Source organism: Mytilus trossulus, chromosome 1 (genome assembly GCF_036588685.1).
Source record: "Mytilus trossulus isolate FHL-02 chromosome 1, PNRI_Mtr1.1.1.hap1, whole genome shotgun sequence".
Taxonomy (NCBI): Eukaryota; Metazoa; Mollusca; class Bivalvia; order Mytilida; family Mytilidae; genus Mytilus; species Mytilus trossulus.
In genome coordinates, this window is record NC_086373.1 from 86,829,286 (window position 1) to 86,847,285 (window position 18,000).

An 18,000-nucleotide genomic window follows, 5' to 3' on the forward strand; every position below is an offset into this window, starting at 1 on the left:
ATTGCCAAATTCCTGACTTGATATGGGACATTTTAAAAGAAAATATGTTGGGTTGAACCTTTTTTTGTGGCATACCAAACCTCGCACTTTAATGGCAATGTTAAATATAACATTAAATGACAACATAATATTACATGACTACAATACAAATAAATAGGAGAACATATTAGACAAAAAAAACCACACGGATAATAGCTAGCAAAAGGCATCAGGTTTAAAATTCAATACGCGTCTCGTCCACACAAGACTCACCCGTGACGCCCAGATAGAAATTTCGAAAGTCAAAATAAGTACAAAGTTGTTCAGCACTGAGGATCAAAAGTTCAAAAAGGTTGTGCCAAATACGACTAGGATTTTCTTCTTAGGATAGGATCATCCTTATTATTTAGAACAATTTATGCTATTGCAAACAGTAAATTTTATCAAATGAATATAAAGAAATACATGATAAAACTGAAGTATTAACTAACTACAGAAAAACATAACCCGGATTCATTACAAAGACCAACACAAAAAAATAGTACAGAAGGCCTCACAAAATTAAGAGCATTGATGACCCGAAATACCAAAAAAACTTTTCCAAATACGGCTAAGGTTATTTGCCTTGGATAAGAAAATCCTTAGTATTTAGAATAATTCATACTTTTGCAAACAATAGGTTTACAAAAATAATCATATAATTAATATGCATTGCAACACCGAAGTGGTGACTAACTACAATACCAGATTGTCCAAAATTAGGGTACAGCAGTCAATAATATTTTATAATCTTAATTGTTTGTATCTCTTGATCGTTAAAAATCTAAATGACAAATTTTGAGCTGATAAACAGATCATGGTCGAATATTTTGATTTGTGACCTTTCGATGACACTTTTCTTTGGTTATAAATTGGAATTTATTTGGACGGACTATAATACGAACCTAGAAAACATTGTATATCATTTTTAACAGCTCTTTATTGTTAAAACATTCGGGCCAATGCGAGAATAAGATGGCGAGATATATTCGCTATAAATTACAAATACATGAAATAAATATTTTTATATCGTGTGATGTTGTTGATATATAATTCTATATTGTTGATTTGTTTAACTATGCTCCTCGAAATTACCCGAAGGCAACATGTGATACATGAACGCTGCTTCCTGAAAGAAAGAATGTTAAAGTTTTAGCATTTTTCATACATACATTGTACAACAGTGTATAATTGCATTCTGACCAAAATTGAAGATCATTGACATTTGTTTTTTTGTGATCCTGTAGATATATGTAGTCAGATGACCACTCAGAAACTTGTTTATCTTTGCCATTTTATAAACAGATTATCCAGTAATTTTGGACATATACACACAGAATTTGGCGGGGTTAAACTTCCCATCTAATCCTAGCCTTGTAGATGCACAGTAACAGCGTTTAAACCTTAAGCTAAGTTAATTGTTTCTATACTAACATGAGCTTTCTGTATGAGCAGTATCTGTTTTCCAACATGATCAATGTATAAATCTGAGCTTTTTAGATGTAAAGTAGCTGTACTACGATATAAATAACTAGTTTCCATACAGACCGTAGCCATGCAGATGTACAGTAGCAGTTCAAGTTAGATTACAATAGGGAGACGAAAGATAACAAAAGGATATTCAAACAAGTAAGTCGAAAACAAACTGACAACGTCATGTCTAAAAAATAAATAATCAAAGAATAACAAATAATCATAAAACAAAATAGAAAACTGATAACTGAGTAAAAGGAATCCCACCAAAGACCGTTAATGGTTTTCATACAAACATGAGCCTAGTATTTGCCCAGTACCTGTTTTCAACCATGATCTAGATAAATAGTTGCTGTACAAACCTGAGCCTTGTAGATGCACAGTAGCAGCTTTTCCACCTTGATCCAAGTTAATAGTTTCTGTATGTATGATGTTGCCGTTTTGTTTTATCACCAAGTCATGTTCACCTAGAAATGCTCTTGTATGAATGAAAGATGAACCATTAAAAGAATGAGACTCATTAGTTCTGAATGTTTGGTGAAATAACTCCATCCACTTTGTTCCAGCGGCATTTGGCTAAAACAGAATCAGAAATGCATTGTAAAGAATACATTATGAGTTAAGATGTAAAATACTTGAAAGCATCTATTATATCTTCGTATATTCAGAATGTATCAATTTATAGTAATAGTAATATTTAATGTTCTATTATCTTTAATAAATTCAACATAGATACCAGGATTGAAATTTTAAATTTGCGACAGACTCGTGACGTTCGAATTAAAAAGTGTTACAAAGGACAAATAAAGTACGAAGTTCAAGCATTGAGGACAAACACATTCATAAAAATGTTGCCAAATACAGCTAATGTAAATTATTCCTGAGGTAGAAAAGCCTAAGTATGTCATAAATAAAAAAAAAATGTCAACAGTTAATTTATAATTATGATCATATCAATGATAAAATTCATGTCAACACAGAAGTGCTGACTAGTGGGCTGATGATACCCCCGGGGAATAAAAACTCCATCAGCAGTTAGTTTAAACATATGTTATTGTTCCAAAAAGAGACAAATGGATTAGACACAAGTTTTTCAACTTAGTAACGTCTTCACCAGCAGTTGCATCGACCCAGTGGTTGTGAATAAACTCATGAATAAACTCATCATATAAGATAACAGGATTGAATTTTATATTTTGCAAAATTACTCACCGTAACATTACTTCCTGTTGCTAAAGCGATTGCTTTGTCAAAAACACCACCATCCCAAAAACCCCAAAGGAGTACTCCTTCAACTGCAGGATGACTGAAGTACAATGTCATAACATCATCAAGCGCTGTAGCTTTATCATTGGCATTATTGTCTAAAATACTTAGTTCTGTTATCCATATCGGAAGTCCAACTTCAGCAACCTTATCTAATCTATACTACAGAATAAATAGACAGTTCATTTTAGGAAAAGCTACACATACATCAAAGGGACAATACATTATCTTTAGTCGGAGAGAAATCGACAAAACCACGACAAAAAAAAAAAATACAAAATGACAAAAACTGTATAGAACGTTTGAGACTGAGAAACACGATCCAATGCAAAACTTGGGTTTATCATCCTGCTCTACCTGTCCTGTTTCTAATTGTACAAATCGATAATACAACAGTAAAATAACAAAATTATAACAAACCTAACAAACTCGAAGACAAAACAAGGTAGTCCATTATAAATGACAAAACCAAACGCATTCAACAAACGGAGCACATGCCACAGAGTGGTGACTGACTTGGTGGGTTAAACAAGATTTTTTTCTTTATATACTTTTCATTTTTATGACAGTTGTTTATAGATCCGTTATATTGACAAAATTTGGCGAGCAACCCAAACAGGCATAATAGTTTTATGTGACAGTTATTGTAATCCAGCAACGAAAACTGTGTAAAATAAATGTACAATTAAAATAATTCACTTAAACATTACAATAAAACATGCAAATAAATCTAACAAAAGGTCCCAACAACAAAATGTATTGTAGTAGATGGTGAATATTCCAACGACGCCAACAAAAAAAAAAGGTTTTGTCGTTGATAGTTAATTGAAAAGTGCGCCGATAAAGAAGTTTGTGTCGTTGATAGAACATACCGTACGGGGAGGATTGAGATCTAAAAAAACATGTTTAACCCCGACGCATTTTTGCACCTGTCCCAAGTCAGGAGCCTCTGACCTTTGTTAGTCTACTACTTTTTTAATTATTAGTTTATATCTATAATCAGGAGTTAAGTGTGTTATCCATTTTTACTGAACTAGTACATATTTTTATTTAAGAGCAAGCTGAGGCCTACTTCCGGTCGCGAAATTTTCTCGCTTCGTTGAAGACCGATTTATGACCTTCGGCTGTTATCTGCTCTTTAGTCTAGTTGTTGTCTCTTTGACTTATTCCCTATTTATATTCTCAATTTTATATTCATGTAATATAGTATTTTCTAGCTATCATCAAAACTATCAAGGAGATGATATAGTATACGAGGCATTAATAACAAAAACTGAAATTTAGAAAATACGAAAGTCCTGTCCCCATCCTTTCGATTGTACTTTTTTTTTTGCATTTTAGTGTACTCGAAGAAGTTGTTGTCTTTCAAATAAAAATGATATCTCAAAGGTTTGTCCTAGACTATTTCGTTTTTTTCTCCTGTGATGACTGTGTATCGTTATCAGTTGATTTAATACGTTTTAAATATTATTAGAAATAACATTTTAATGTTAATATCTAAAGACGAAATGTACATATTTGTCAGATTGTTGTGCTGTTTTTAAACGATTTTATCTCTTTCCTGCATATGTAAGATATACCTTAAGAACATCCATATCAAGATGACTAGTTTTGAAATGGCTTTGAACTCCCATTCCGTATATTGGAACACCACTGTCTTTGAATCTTTTGCCTTGACTTTTGTAAGCCTGTGTAAACAAATCATAAAATTAATTGAATTGAATTGAACTTGATTTATTTGTTATTTATTTTGCCTTTTTATATAAAGAAAATACAAAATAAAGTAAAACGTCTACTACAGTATTAAAGAAAACTATTAAGACAATGGCTAACACATTTTTTTCTCTACCCATCGATGTATCAATTTTAAGTTCATTTAAATTACTGTTCATTTAAGTCATTTTTTATTCATTGCTGGTCCGAGGTGAAATGCATATCTTTCATATCCTCTTTGTTAATGATTTTTATAACATATATTATAAATATTTGTGCATACCAGTTGAAAAAGTCAGATTTGATAATATGAAAAAATACAAACTACAAGAAAATAACAATCAACACAACCCTATTCATTAAACTCTACAAACCGTTGTCGAAAGATGAGTATTCACAACGGCAAAGTCATTCAGAAACAGCTTAACATTTGGTTCTAATGAATGCATCCAGTCGAACATTTCCATGGTGATATTTGAATGTCCTGTTTTTTGTTCAAAATAGTCTCCGTGTATGTTTTCGTTGTTCACATCCCAATGTTCCAATCTGTAATGATACAAAATGTCTTCGAAATGTATTAGTGAATTTTGTGATGACATAAACCCATTGCAAACTTTTATTTAATATGTTAGAATATTACCAAAACCCTTACATGGCAAACCGCATGATAACTGTAGAAGTGTAAGTAGAAAAATAAGCAGTACCCTTCTGATAGTCATGCGTAACCCTCAATACGATTAAAAGGTAGCACATGCCAATGTCAGACTCGCGACAATACCGATGGTTATGTCAGATAAACGATAAAGGGGTCTTTTTCAATGCGCTTAAATGTCTTGTAGGTTCAAACACATTATCAATGCAAGGATTTCGGGAAATTTCATTTTGACCCCGCACAGCTAGTTTTAGAGTGGTTATTTTGAGAGATTTACCTGATAAACTTGACGGAACAATGTTGCTCTGTTCGTTATATTATCGACAAATTTTGAAAAGATCTCGAACAATTAACTCCATTTGACAAATAGCACGTTGGATTTGACGACATTATAAATTCCTTATATTTGATTAAATGAATGTTTTTGACTTAACGTCCGGTACCGATTTTTTTCATGCATACACAGTAGAAATAAGAAAAAGAAACCTTATAAAAAAACACCGAAATCGACACGAGAATTTTATACTTCAATTTTTCTTTATTTTCAACGCAATTATCTGTCTTTCTGTTAAATATGAATTCCGAACATTTGCTAGAATTCAAATATTTAAGGCAAAATGTCCTTGAGAAAATAAAAGTTTATGAAAAAAAAAAAAAACTTACAGTCCCCCTGTATGAGATACCATGCCGTTTACTCTTGTATGCATTTGCTGTAATAACTCAGTTGATGACATACCATCTAACCAGCTTGGAGAATGACCAGTAGTACCCCAAAACATGTTGTGACCTCTTACTTTCATACTAAAAATAAATACATTATTGCTATATTTTAAAGTAAACAAAAGCACAGATTGTGTTATTATCACTACATAACTACCAAACGTAATAGAAAAAAGAATATGTTCTGCATTTGTTCCTACCTTCTGACATATATTTGCATTTACGTAAGACAGTTATTCATGAAATAATAGACATGAGTAAGTTATCTCGATGAAAGTAAATCCAAAAAAACACTTTAGACGAACGGTATTATCAGTCAACACAAATGTGAATTCCATAGGAAAATATTTGTCCATGTGACATCAGTACAAGACCAATTTGTTCGTTTGGCAGCAGAACGATAACATATTAGTATACTCATAGTTTCTCCACATTCTTTTAAAAGCGCGTGGTAGAGATTTGTATTTGGTGATTTGAAATGCATCATTTGAGATAATTATTTTTTTTCATGTTTATATAAAAGAATACAAAAATAGTATTATATTTGTTGCAAATTACTCGTCATATGAATTTAAAAAGAAATTGATTATTTCAAATCATTGTTTTAATCATTGTTCGATCGAAATTTGTTTAGTTATCAATATTACTATGGATACTAAAGATACAAGCAAATAGCGTTAAAAAATTACCAAATATTATGTGATGAGGTATTTGAAAATGAAATTTACCCATGAGCCTTTAACACTTTGACAGCATCAACACCTTTGGCGTAATTAATATGACTCTGGAATATCAAAAATAAGTATTTCAGATATTGTTATAAAATTTTCTGCAACTCGTGTGCATGAGTATTTTGTCCCTTTACATGTTTATAAGTTGTTATACTAGTAATTGGTATTTAACCAACATATTTTCAAAACGTGATCGGTACAAAATTTTACTGAAGTAAGCAAACTTTGAAAATTTCTGACAAAACAAAATATAAACATTAATTTATCATGCAGTAATGCATTAAAAATACCTAAATGATTTTGATTGGTTTTATAATAAAAAAAATCAACATTAAAGGTAACTCAGGTAATTTAGTCTATAACAAAACTGTGCAATTACTTTATCTTATGCGTTACATTAAAACTACTTGCAAGAAAATTAGAACGATGAGTTCATTTTTCAAAGCTTTTACAGAAAGCTATTTCTCATCACATGTAGACATAAGAAGACATGGTATGAGTGACAATGAGACAACTCTTCATCTAAGTCACAATTTGTAAAATCAATACTATAATTGCATCTACAGTGTATGATCCTTAAGACATTTGCATTGTCTTTTAGCTTGAAAAAACTCGATATAAATAACGAGATGCGCTATTATTACAAATAAGACAACTATCCACAACAGTTTAGATGAAGTGGATGTTGGTAAATATAACGACAATGAGATTAAGCCATACTGTATAGTTGACTATAGTCGATGACCTTTGGTTTCTTGATTCGAGCGTCACTGATGAGTCTTTTATAGACGAAACGCGTGTCTAGCGTAAATATAAGATGTCAATCCTGGTATCTATGATGCGTTTACTCATATGCATAAAACGTCTATCATAGTATGTGTATAATCTATTTTTACTATTTGTCATTCCACATCAATGAGTTCTAGCATGCGGGAGCACGAACTCAAATTTGAAAGAAGTGGTGACGTTAACTTTAGCTTTGGCTTTTGCTAAGGTTCAATATTCTTACTTTTGTTTTCATTCTATGTTTTGTTGAAATAGCTATCATTATTTTGCAAAACCATCGTTTTTACGAAAACAACCCCAAAAAAAAACCCAATTGCTTGTACCCTCTGAAAATCCTTGGTCAACTTTAAATAATGCTTATTTCTTTTAAGTAACAGGCATAATTAAAAAGATAAATTAAGGATAAAAAACCCATGAAAAACATCATATATGAATGATTCTTACTTTTGTCCATTCCATAAGTCTCCACTTCAATGCATTTTCTGTTACAGCCCATTCAAAGTTGTTATACACGAAGTCCTGGTAAGCTTTATATGAACTATCTGTGATGAATGGTGCTTTTATTGCTGTTCCAAAGGCAAACTTACTTTTTGTCTGTTTTATCTATCAACAGAAGGAAAAGGTTGTTTAATATTATGTAAGATAGTAAAAGAAAATATTATTTCTAAGAAAAGTTATACACAGTACTTAGAAAAGAATGCGTGTACTGTAAAAAGACAGTATATAGCTCACAGGTCTTTAATATATCTTAAATAAACTTTTAGTGAAAAAAAAACTTTCAACAAGCTTATATCTTTCGCTTAAATTGTTGATGAGTATTAATGGTTTTGAAGGGTCGTAAATAAATAATACCTGAACAGTTATGCCGCTTGATGGATGAGTGCTTGCAAGACTACAACATGGAAACAAAAAGAGAAAATGTAAATGTATTTGTTTCATACTATATTGATTTTATTGATCATAGCGATCTTCTTTCTCTTAATGCCATGGGTTAATTTTTTTGATGTGTTATTTTATTATGGTGTTTACGTCGTTTTTGTGCTGTTTCGAAATTTCAAATATGACGTAATATTTGTGCCTTTTCACCACTTCGTATGTGACGTCACTTGTTTCACTTTTTGCGTTGAGGCCTTAACTAAGTCGGGTGTGTCTATTTTTTGTGTTGGTCTTTGTAATGTATCCGGGTTTTGTTTTCTGTAATTAGTTAATACTTCAGTTTTATCATGTTTATCTTTTATATTCATTTGATAAAATTTACTGTTTGCAATAGCATAAATTGTTCTAAACAATAAGGATGTTCTTATCCCAAGCAGAAAACCCTATCCGTATTTGGCATAACCTTTTTGAACTTTGGATCCTCGGTGCTGTACAACTTTGAACTGTTTTTGACTTTCGAACTTTTATATCTGGGCGTCACTTGTGTGTGGACGAGGCGCGTTTCTGACGTATTGAATTTTGAAACTGATGCCTTTTGTATGCTATTATTCACGTGTTTCTTTGACTAATATGTTCTCCTATTTATTTGTATTGTAGTCCTGTAATATTATGTTGTCATTTAAAAGTATTATTTAATATTGCCATTAGAGTGCGAGGTTTGACATAACACAAAACCAGATTCAACCCATCATTTTTTTTCTTTAAAAATAACCTGTATCAAGTCAGGAATTTAGCCATTGTTATATTATAGTTCGTTTCTGTGTGTGTTACATTTTAACGTTGTGTTTCCGTTGTGTCGTTTATTTCCTCTTATATTTGAGTGTGAATTCACAATACTATAAGACGTGTCACGGTACTTTTCTATCCCAAGTTCATGTATTTGGTTTTGATGTTAAATTTCTTATTCTCATCGGATTAGGTCTAATGCTTTTTCCGTTTCTGTGTGCGTTACATTTTGATGTTGTGTCGTTGTTCTCCTCTTATATTTAATGCGTTTCCCTCATTTTAAGTTTGTTACCCCGATTTTATTTGTTGTCCATTGATTTACGAGTTTTGTAAAGCGACATTCTACTGTTGCCTTTATTTACCTTATGTTTAGCGATCCCTTTCGGAGGTTATTTATTCTTTGGTTTGCCTTTGTTTTCCAATAAGGGTCTTGTTCAATGTATTGGCAGCTTGAATAATCCAAGAGATAATTCACCGACGGGTCGTCTATTTGTGTGGCGATTTGTATTCGCGAAGTTCCTGTAACATGGGTATATACATAATAAATAATAATTCACATTTAGTTGTAGATTGGATTGATTTACTTCCCATGTTTTATTGATCATTCGTATTTATAAATAAAAAATATTGGATAATTATTATTAATTCATATATAAATTGCTGTATAAGATACGTAACCCTTAAAATAAATAGGGTAGAAAGTGTTTAAGTTTTTGTCAAAGAGATAACTTTTTCATGTACAATATGTTTTATCTTTTATGTTTGTTTGTGTTATTCAAGCATCATTGTCAATATAAGGAATTTCATACAAGAGAGATATTTAGCTAGCTGTAAAACCATGTTCAATCTACCATTTTCAAAATCAGATGCCTGTAGCAATAACAGCAGTTATTTATTTATTTGATTGTTTGAGCTTTTGATTTTGCCATTTGATTACAGACTTTTCGTTTTGAATTTTGCTCGGAGTTCAGTATTTTTGTGATTTTACTTTTTTCATCAAACTGTATAATACTTAATCTTTAATGAACTCGTACATGGCGATTGAAAAGCAAATCTACGTGAATTATATCTTTAATGTATAATTTTTTTTTCAATCGTTTAGATACTGTCAGATAATAAGCTTTCACCAAAAACGATACAGGTCATTTGACACATTACCTGAAGGAATTGGTATGTCTCCACCGATTTCTGTCCATCCATTTTTTGGCTTAACATATCTGTTTAAACCAATAACACTATGGTGCAGTCTTCCTTCAATTGAAAATTGTATTATGTTTATCGTCAAATTAAAATATATCTTGCAAAATAAGGAAGAAGAAATTCATTGGACTTACATGAAGTCTGTGGTGATAAACTTTTAAACCACTTTTAATGATCATAAATATTATACCATTATGCATGTAATGATTCAAAATTGAAAAAAGAGTGACATGATTGTTAACGACACAACACGTCCCAAGGTAAAAGGACAATCATGTAAATAGCTATAGATCACCCTACTGCCGTCAAAAAGATACGGCAATTTCATAACGTAGAAATTTTGTCTCTGACGATAAAAATAACGGCCTTATTTGTAATGGCAATTTATTAAAACATATATGACTTGAACCAAAGACAACCACTGAAAAACAGGTTCATGACTTTGAACAGACATACATGAGTATTTTGACATACACCTATGGTCGATAAAATGATGAGTATAATCATTACTTATCCTGGTTAATCATACCACGTGAGGTTATGAAATGTAGTAGTGAAATCATATGTGTATTAATCCAACTCTGGAATGCTGTGATTGGGGTTGTATGATATTTCTTAAGCACATTGTTAAAAACCATGTCATATATAAAACATATTATTACGTAGCGTTATGTGTAATTTAAATAGATCACAAACACCAACAAAAACTAAACTTATTTGTTTTGGAAATGCAAACATTATCATAGTGTCTTTTTGTGTCGGAATGTATAAGTACCCAGTCACGTCCACTTGTATATTTTGTCTTTCTGATGAGTTAATCCTTTTTTCAACTGATTTTTATAGTTCTTTCTTATGTTGTACTGTCATACCACTGTCCCAGGTTAGGGGAAGGGTTGGGATCCTGCTAACATGTTTAACCCCGCCATTTTATTTATGTATGTGCCTGTCCCAAGTCAGGAGCCTGTAATTCAGTGGTTGTCCTTTGTTTATGTGTTACATATTTGTTTTTCGTTCATTTTTTTTTACATGAATAAGGCTGTTAGTTTTCTCGTTTGAATCGTTTTCAATTGTCTTATCTGGGCCTTTTATAGCTGACTATGCGGTATGGGCTTTGCTCATTGTTGAAGGCCGTACGGTGACCTATAGTTGTTAATGTTTGTGTCATCTTGGTTTTTTGTGGATAGTTGTCTCATTGGCAATCATACCACATTTTTTTTTAATATTAATTAGAATATCTGTTCAGTGGGATGTTAGTCTTAAGTGTAAATTGAGAAATGAACATCGACATCAACGTCAAGCAAATTTGTATTTTTTCCATTTGAAATTAAAAATAAAGAATAAATAGGAATAAAGCATTTTACAATCAAAACTTACCGTGCGTAGAAATGGCACTCATTAATTTAACACTAACCGACATTTTACCATGTGGCAAATTTAAAACCTTGATATATGCCCTGCATTTTAAATTTTTTCCACCCTGTACATTAAAGAACTGTGTCAATCCTGATTGAATTTGATGTCTGTAATATAAAGAATTAGCGATGATAGCATTATGAAATTTATTTATTTTATTGAACATACATTAAGACTGACTATAGTTTAACTGTTGTTTGATTAATTGTATCAAAGATAATTATATAATCAGTCAATAGCTTTAAGGCTTCAGTGCATCATAGTATAATTATGTCAATTGAAATAATAAATTGATTAAGTATAACGTAAGAAATTTGAAAAAAATACTAAGGCATGCAATATGAAAATGCAAATAAAGATTTGTATAAGTAGATAACAATCACTTTCTTATAGTAAATTTTGTTGACAATTATATTATGTTTGGCTTTTTATGTCGTGAAGAATAGCAATAGGCATATCGTCATACAGCTGCACATTCACAAAGGTTATCACAAGATCTTGCAATTTTTTCATTTATTCTGAAACAAATATAATTAAAAAATGGTTTCATATGATCGAAAATAAAAATGAGAATTGAAAAGGGGAATGTGTCAATGTGAACAACCCTAATGACACCAATAGGTCTTCAAGAGAGTGGAAAATCCCGCACTAAGAGGACGGTTTAAGCCGGCCAATAATCACAAATGTACACTAGTTCAGCCAAAATGGACGTCATACTCATCTTCAATAGTTATCAAAGGTACCAGGATTATAATTTTGTACGCCAGACGCGCGTTTCGTCTACATAAGACTCATCAGTGACGCTCATATCAAAATAGTTATAAACCAAACAAATTCAAAGTTGAAGAGCATTGCGGATCCAAAATTCCAAAAAGTTGTGCCATATACGGCTAAGTAATCTATGCCTAGGATAAGAAAATCCTTAGTTTTTCGAAATACTCAAAGTTTTGTAAACAGGAAATATAAAAAATGACCACATAATAGATATTCATTTCAATGTTCCGGACCATATGAGTATTTGGACCATACGCGTATGGTCATGACCATATGCGTATACTCATATGGTCCGACCATACGCGTATGGTCCGACCGTACGCGTATGGTCAGACCATTTGAGTATTATACTCGTTTGGTTATTAACGGGCCGGAACATATGAGTATTTGGACCATATAGGTATTTTTTCAAATATACAATAGAAATAATACAATAAACTTTATCGTAAAAACAAATGTGTTTAAAAAAAATGTATTAATTTTACATGTCAAAAGCTACATAAACATTAAATATTGATGCCACAGTCAGTTGATCTTAGTTTTCATCGCTAATTGTATTCGTGTATGCTTTTGTATACTTAAAATGAAATTCACACGGTACCATACATGTAGTTTTTCTGTTTTGGCTGCGTGCAGTGATATCGACTCGGACAATTCCGATGTGTCTACGGTGTTTTTGAGAAACTCTAGATCTCCAATATAGTAAAATGAATTTCACAGATCAAATTAGATAAAGACAGTGGCTATTTCATGGCTCTTAAATGCTATTTTACCGTCTTATAATTAAGATTAAATAGAATTATAGAAAAAAAGAATAGAAAACATAAAGAAACATACACTTTTAATATTTTACTTTAAAAATGTCTTAAAAAATATCATGATCTTTAAAAAATATCATGATTCTTGCCGGTGATGTCACCTACTTTAAACAATAAAATTCCTTGTACAATATGTTCATTTAATTTTGGCATCTTTTTATAATTGTACTTACAAATAGTAAGCAATATTAACTGTGCGAAACTGTTTTTTTTTAATATTTTTTTTTAATATACATAAAATGACATTTTAGTGACGTAACAATCAGAAGGGTCACACCTAATGAAGAGTTTAAAAGTATACGTGTTGATTACCCCGACCATACGGGTACGGTCCGACCATACGCGTATGGTCGGACCATATGAGTATATACCCATATGGTCATGACGCGTATGGTCCAGATACTCATATGGTCCGGAACATCAACACCGAAGTGCTGACTACTGGACTGGTGATACCGTCGGGGACGAAACGTCCACCAGCAGAGGCATCGACCCAGTGGTGTAAATAGTTATCAAAGGTACCAGGATTATAATTTTGTACGCCAGACGCGCGTTTCGTCTACATAAGACTCATCAGTGACGCTCATATCAAAATAGTTATAAACCAAACAAATTCAAAGTTGAAGAGCATTGAGGATCCAAAATTCCAAAAAGTTGTGCCATATATGGCTAAGGTAATCTATGCCTGGGATAAGAAAATTCTTAGTTTTTCAAAATACTCAAAGTTTTGTAAATAGGAAATTTATAAAAATGACCACATAATTGATATTCATGTCAACACCGAAGTGCTGACTACTAGGCTGGTGAAACCCTCGGGGACGAAACGTCCACCACCAGAGGCATCGACCCAGTGGTGTAAATCGTTATTAAAGGTACCAGGATTATAATTTTGTACGCCAGACGCGCGTTTCGTCTAAATAAGACTCATCAGTGACGCTCATATCAAAATAATTATAAACCAAACAAATTCAAAGTTGAAGAGCATTGAGGATCCAAAATTCTAAAAAGTTGTGCCAAATACGGCTAAGGTAATCTATGCCTGGGATAAGAAAATCCTTAGTTTTTCGAAATACTCAAAGTTTTGTAAACAGGAAATTTATAAAAATGACCACATAATAGATATTCATGTCAACACCGAAGTGCTGACTACTGGACGGGAGATACCCTCGAAGACGAAACGCCCACCAGCAGAGGCATCGACCCAGAATATATAAATAAACTAAAATTTAAACCCATACAAGACCTACCTGTTTGTTACTTTCAGACTTCGATTACCATGGTAGCTAGTATTTACAACTGATGCTTGACAATGGTTGCACACCCAGGGAGCAATATTATGTGGATGCTCAAAATCAGAATTTTGCAATAAGTCTGCTGCCAAAACAATACTTGTAGTCAAGAATATTAGGACCACACTAAAGTTGTAGATCAGCATGGCCGCCATGTTTAGTGTACTTAGTCTTTGTTTTGTATCCTTTAGCGTAGGCTTTTACAATCAATCCTAAGTTATATTGCCTTTATACAAAAGATGAAATATTTGTACAGCAACAGGAAAAAAATTCAAAAGCTTAAACTCATAAGACACAATCATAATAAAACTTGATTGCCTGAAAGATAAAGTCAATAGTCCTGTCTACTTAATATATATTTTGTGAAGCTCAAATAATTTCAATAACCTAGATGAATTATACGCACTTGTCGTACACGCATAATTTGAATTCTGTACATTTGCAAAATACATGAAAGTAAACAAGTTCCAACTGTCTCATCACAAATTGATCTTTAACGGCTATCCATTAAATAAAAATCAGAAAAATTCCGATTAAAAGTTTTGCACGCCACCATAATTTGATTGACCGTCATTGAACGTGTTACAGATGACCACGGATATGTTTAGAGCAGAATCTGCCTAACCTTCCGACACACATGAGATCACCACTAGTTTTTGTGGGGTTTTTGTTGCTTCGTCGTTAGTTTTAGATGTTGTTTCTTAAGAACTATTATTTGTCTGTCATTTTTAACCATGCCGTTGTCGGTTTATATTCGATCTTTGAGTTTGACTGTCCCTCTGGTATCTTTCGTCCCTCTTTTATAACCGATTTTTGCTTAGCACAACGATGTCCTCTACTGAAGGAAGATCGAACTTCCTCGAACAATCTGAGATCACGCTTAGTTTTCGGTACTGTTTTTACAGTGAACTGTCGCCTAACGTATGCGACCTACGTTTAATCTGGCATAAAATAGGGAATTTTGTGTACGTTAAATATACTTTTAGTAGATTTTATGTTTATAACAAACCAGGCTATCTTAACAATGCTGTTCATTTTGTTATAATTTTGATTCTAGGAAAAGTAAATTTCCTGTGATTAGCAATAATTTATGAAGCACAAATTTAAGCATAAGAGGGTTGTAGACATAACAATTAGTGTGATGTGTTGAATTGTTCTACAGTTTTAGTAGTTGATGTTAATTAGCCAATTTTTTTTGGGTAATTTCAGCATGTTTATTCTAAAGGGACATGCCTGTACTTTCCATCGGTAAACTGTCGTTGCTGAGTTGTTTGAATGATGAAAAACTTCAACATAGCTTACCGTTGTCAGTTTATTTAAGTATATGAGTTTAAATGTCCCTCTGGTATCTTTCGTCCGTCCTATATCGTCTTTATTTTTTAAGATAGAAAAAAATCATAAGTAAAAAATAAAATAACAAGTAAGCAGTCCTCGTTTCAACAATTGATTTAATGAACGAAATGCACACAAAAACAAATTTGATTCGAGGTAGCTGGTACTTACAAGTGGTGCCTAATAATCCTGGTTATCAAACGGAACAATTATATTTGAGTGCTTAAAATCTTGTCTAGAGAATATTCACATTCAGGAATAGTACAAATACACTATATATAGATAACGATTCACATGCCGGTCACGTTATAATATACATAATTATATTCTGAATGCGGTAGATAAGGCCTACAAATATGTTGCATAAAATTTCATTAACAGATAACAAATTGAATATTTTAAAACAGACAAAAATAGATTTTTTTGGTTCTAAATGTAACAATAAATACACGTCTCAATGAATTATATTATAGGGATAGAGATATGACTTATGATTGCAATAAGGCACTTTCCATCATAATTTGGATAAGGCTAGAGCTTGTTTTTAGTCAAATTACAACTTCTTGGTAATTTAGCTCTTCTTAGTTGATTTTATATATGTACTGGTATATCGCACTTTTTGTTATATTTTACTTGTATCTTGATGATAGACTTTGAAGACTTCAATATTGTATATTCATTTCATAAGAAAAGAGGAAGGGTTATGCGCAGGTAAAACAGACGTAACCAGATCGGGTTGTATAATTGTACTTAGTCAGACAATGTAGATCATGTGATGGTCATTGTTCGTCTTTATGTATTAATTTATTTCTCTTAGGAATCAATTATTGGTGTTGTATGTTGTAATGTGATAATATGTTTTGTAATTCTTATATTTTGTTTTCTCTAAAACTAAGTAAGAAGGTTTATAATGCCGTTATTGTCTTCTGACATCGTCTTGAGAAATGCATATTTCGTAACGAACTATATATATGATCATTTGTTTGTAGGGACTGTTTATGTCAAACATCTCATCATATTTGCAAATCGAAGTATCCTTTTCAGTCTATCTTGATCTAGATATCAGAAGATTCTGCCATTGGGGTTTGCTAAAAATACGTCCTATAATGCAGTTCTATTTATCTATAGGATACTTATAGTAGATGAAAATATTTAAGATTTTATGTAAAAAGGTAGTATGTGTTACATGGGCATGATAACGAAGATAAGTAGCCAACCAAGTCAAAAGCAAAATAACAAAATACTGAATTATAAGGACATCTAAACCGGAACATTTTTGATCAGATGGCAAAAATCAAAAGGTTCCACACATCAAACGAACGAAAAATCACTGTCATATTTCTAAAATGGTACATGCACATGCATTTCCTTAGACAATGGTGGAGTAAGCCTAGTTTTATATTCACCTAAATCTCTCACTTGTATGACAGTCGTATATAATTCTATTATATTGACAACAATGTGTGAGCAAAGGAAACGCATATATTAGGTAAACATAGGTCTCTCAAATCAATAGCGACTTTTATACAAGGGTCATATCTTAATCTTTATAGTTGTCTAATCTGTAATTTTTACCATTGGTTTCCGATCCCCGATTGCGACATTTTGAGTGTAGATTGTCATGGCGGTAATATATGCATAGGAGGAGTCGTTTACCAAGTCGTTGAATCTGGAATTGCTACTTCAGGAGAGCATACAATTTCTTTACTTTTTGTTTGTGATCTTGTTTATTTCGTCCTAGTCGATTTGTGAGATTTGAACATCTGTAATCTACGGTTGCTTTTACTGAACAGATTGCTTACACAATGTCTGCACGAATGTGGTGACGAAATAAATCTATAAAGGCTGTTTTCTTCCTTTGTTTAAAAAAATCTCTATTATTTCGCAGTTGAGTTTTCGAGAAGATTCATTTTTGTTTGTTTGTTTTTTATTATTTTATAAATAATATGTTTAAAAAACACTCAAGACTCGTTTTTCAAACAAATATATGTATGATAAAGAGGCAGGACTGGAATCAGTGATATTTGCACAATGGAAGCTACATGGTCATTTTGAAAGTATGAAAATGCAACAGACACACGAAATGGTATTGGAACTGGGAGGAAGAAGTATGCATCAGCAATGACACAAATCGAGAAATCAAAAAAAGTTGA

The 18,000-nt window shown here is 32.0% G+C and overlaps 1 protein-coding gene across 1 annotated transcript; it reads right to left on the reverse strand.

Annotated features, from left to right (window-relative positions):
- Nucleotides 1-899: 899 nt before the first annotated feature.
- On the reverse strand, nt 900-16,095 carry LOC134710760 (anti-sigma-I factor RsgI6-like). The gene is made up of 14 exons (XM_063571158.1): nt 16,019-16,095; nt 14,474-14,741; nt 11,596-11,741; nt 10,180-10,272; nt 9,384-9,540; nt 8,212-8,251; nt 7,804-7,962; nt 6,571-6,626; nt 5,786-5,923; nt 4,845-5,016; nt 4,338-4,445; nt 2,704-2,919; nt 1,854-2,067; nt 900-1,147 (listed from the first exon to the last, which is right to left on the reverse strand). Exons 2-14 carry the CDS (start codon nt 14,668-14,670, stop codon nt 1,110-1,112), a joined length of 1,734 nt encoding a protein of 577 aa, XP_063427228.1. The 5' UTR covers nt 14,671-14,741; nt 16,019-16,095; the 3' UTR covers nt 900-1,109.
- Nucleotides 16,096-18,000: the final 1,905 nt, after the last annotated feature.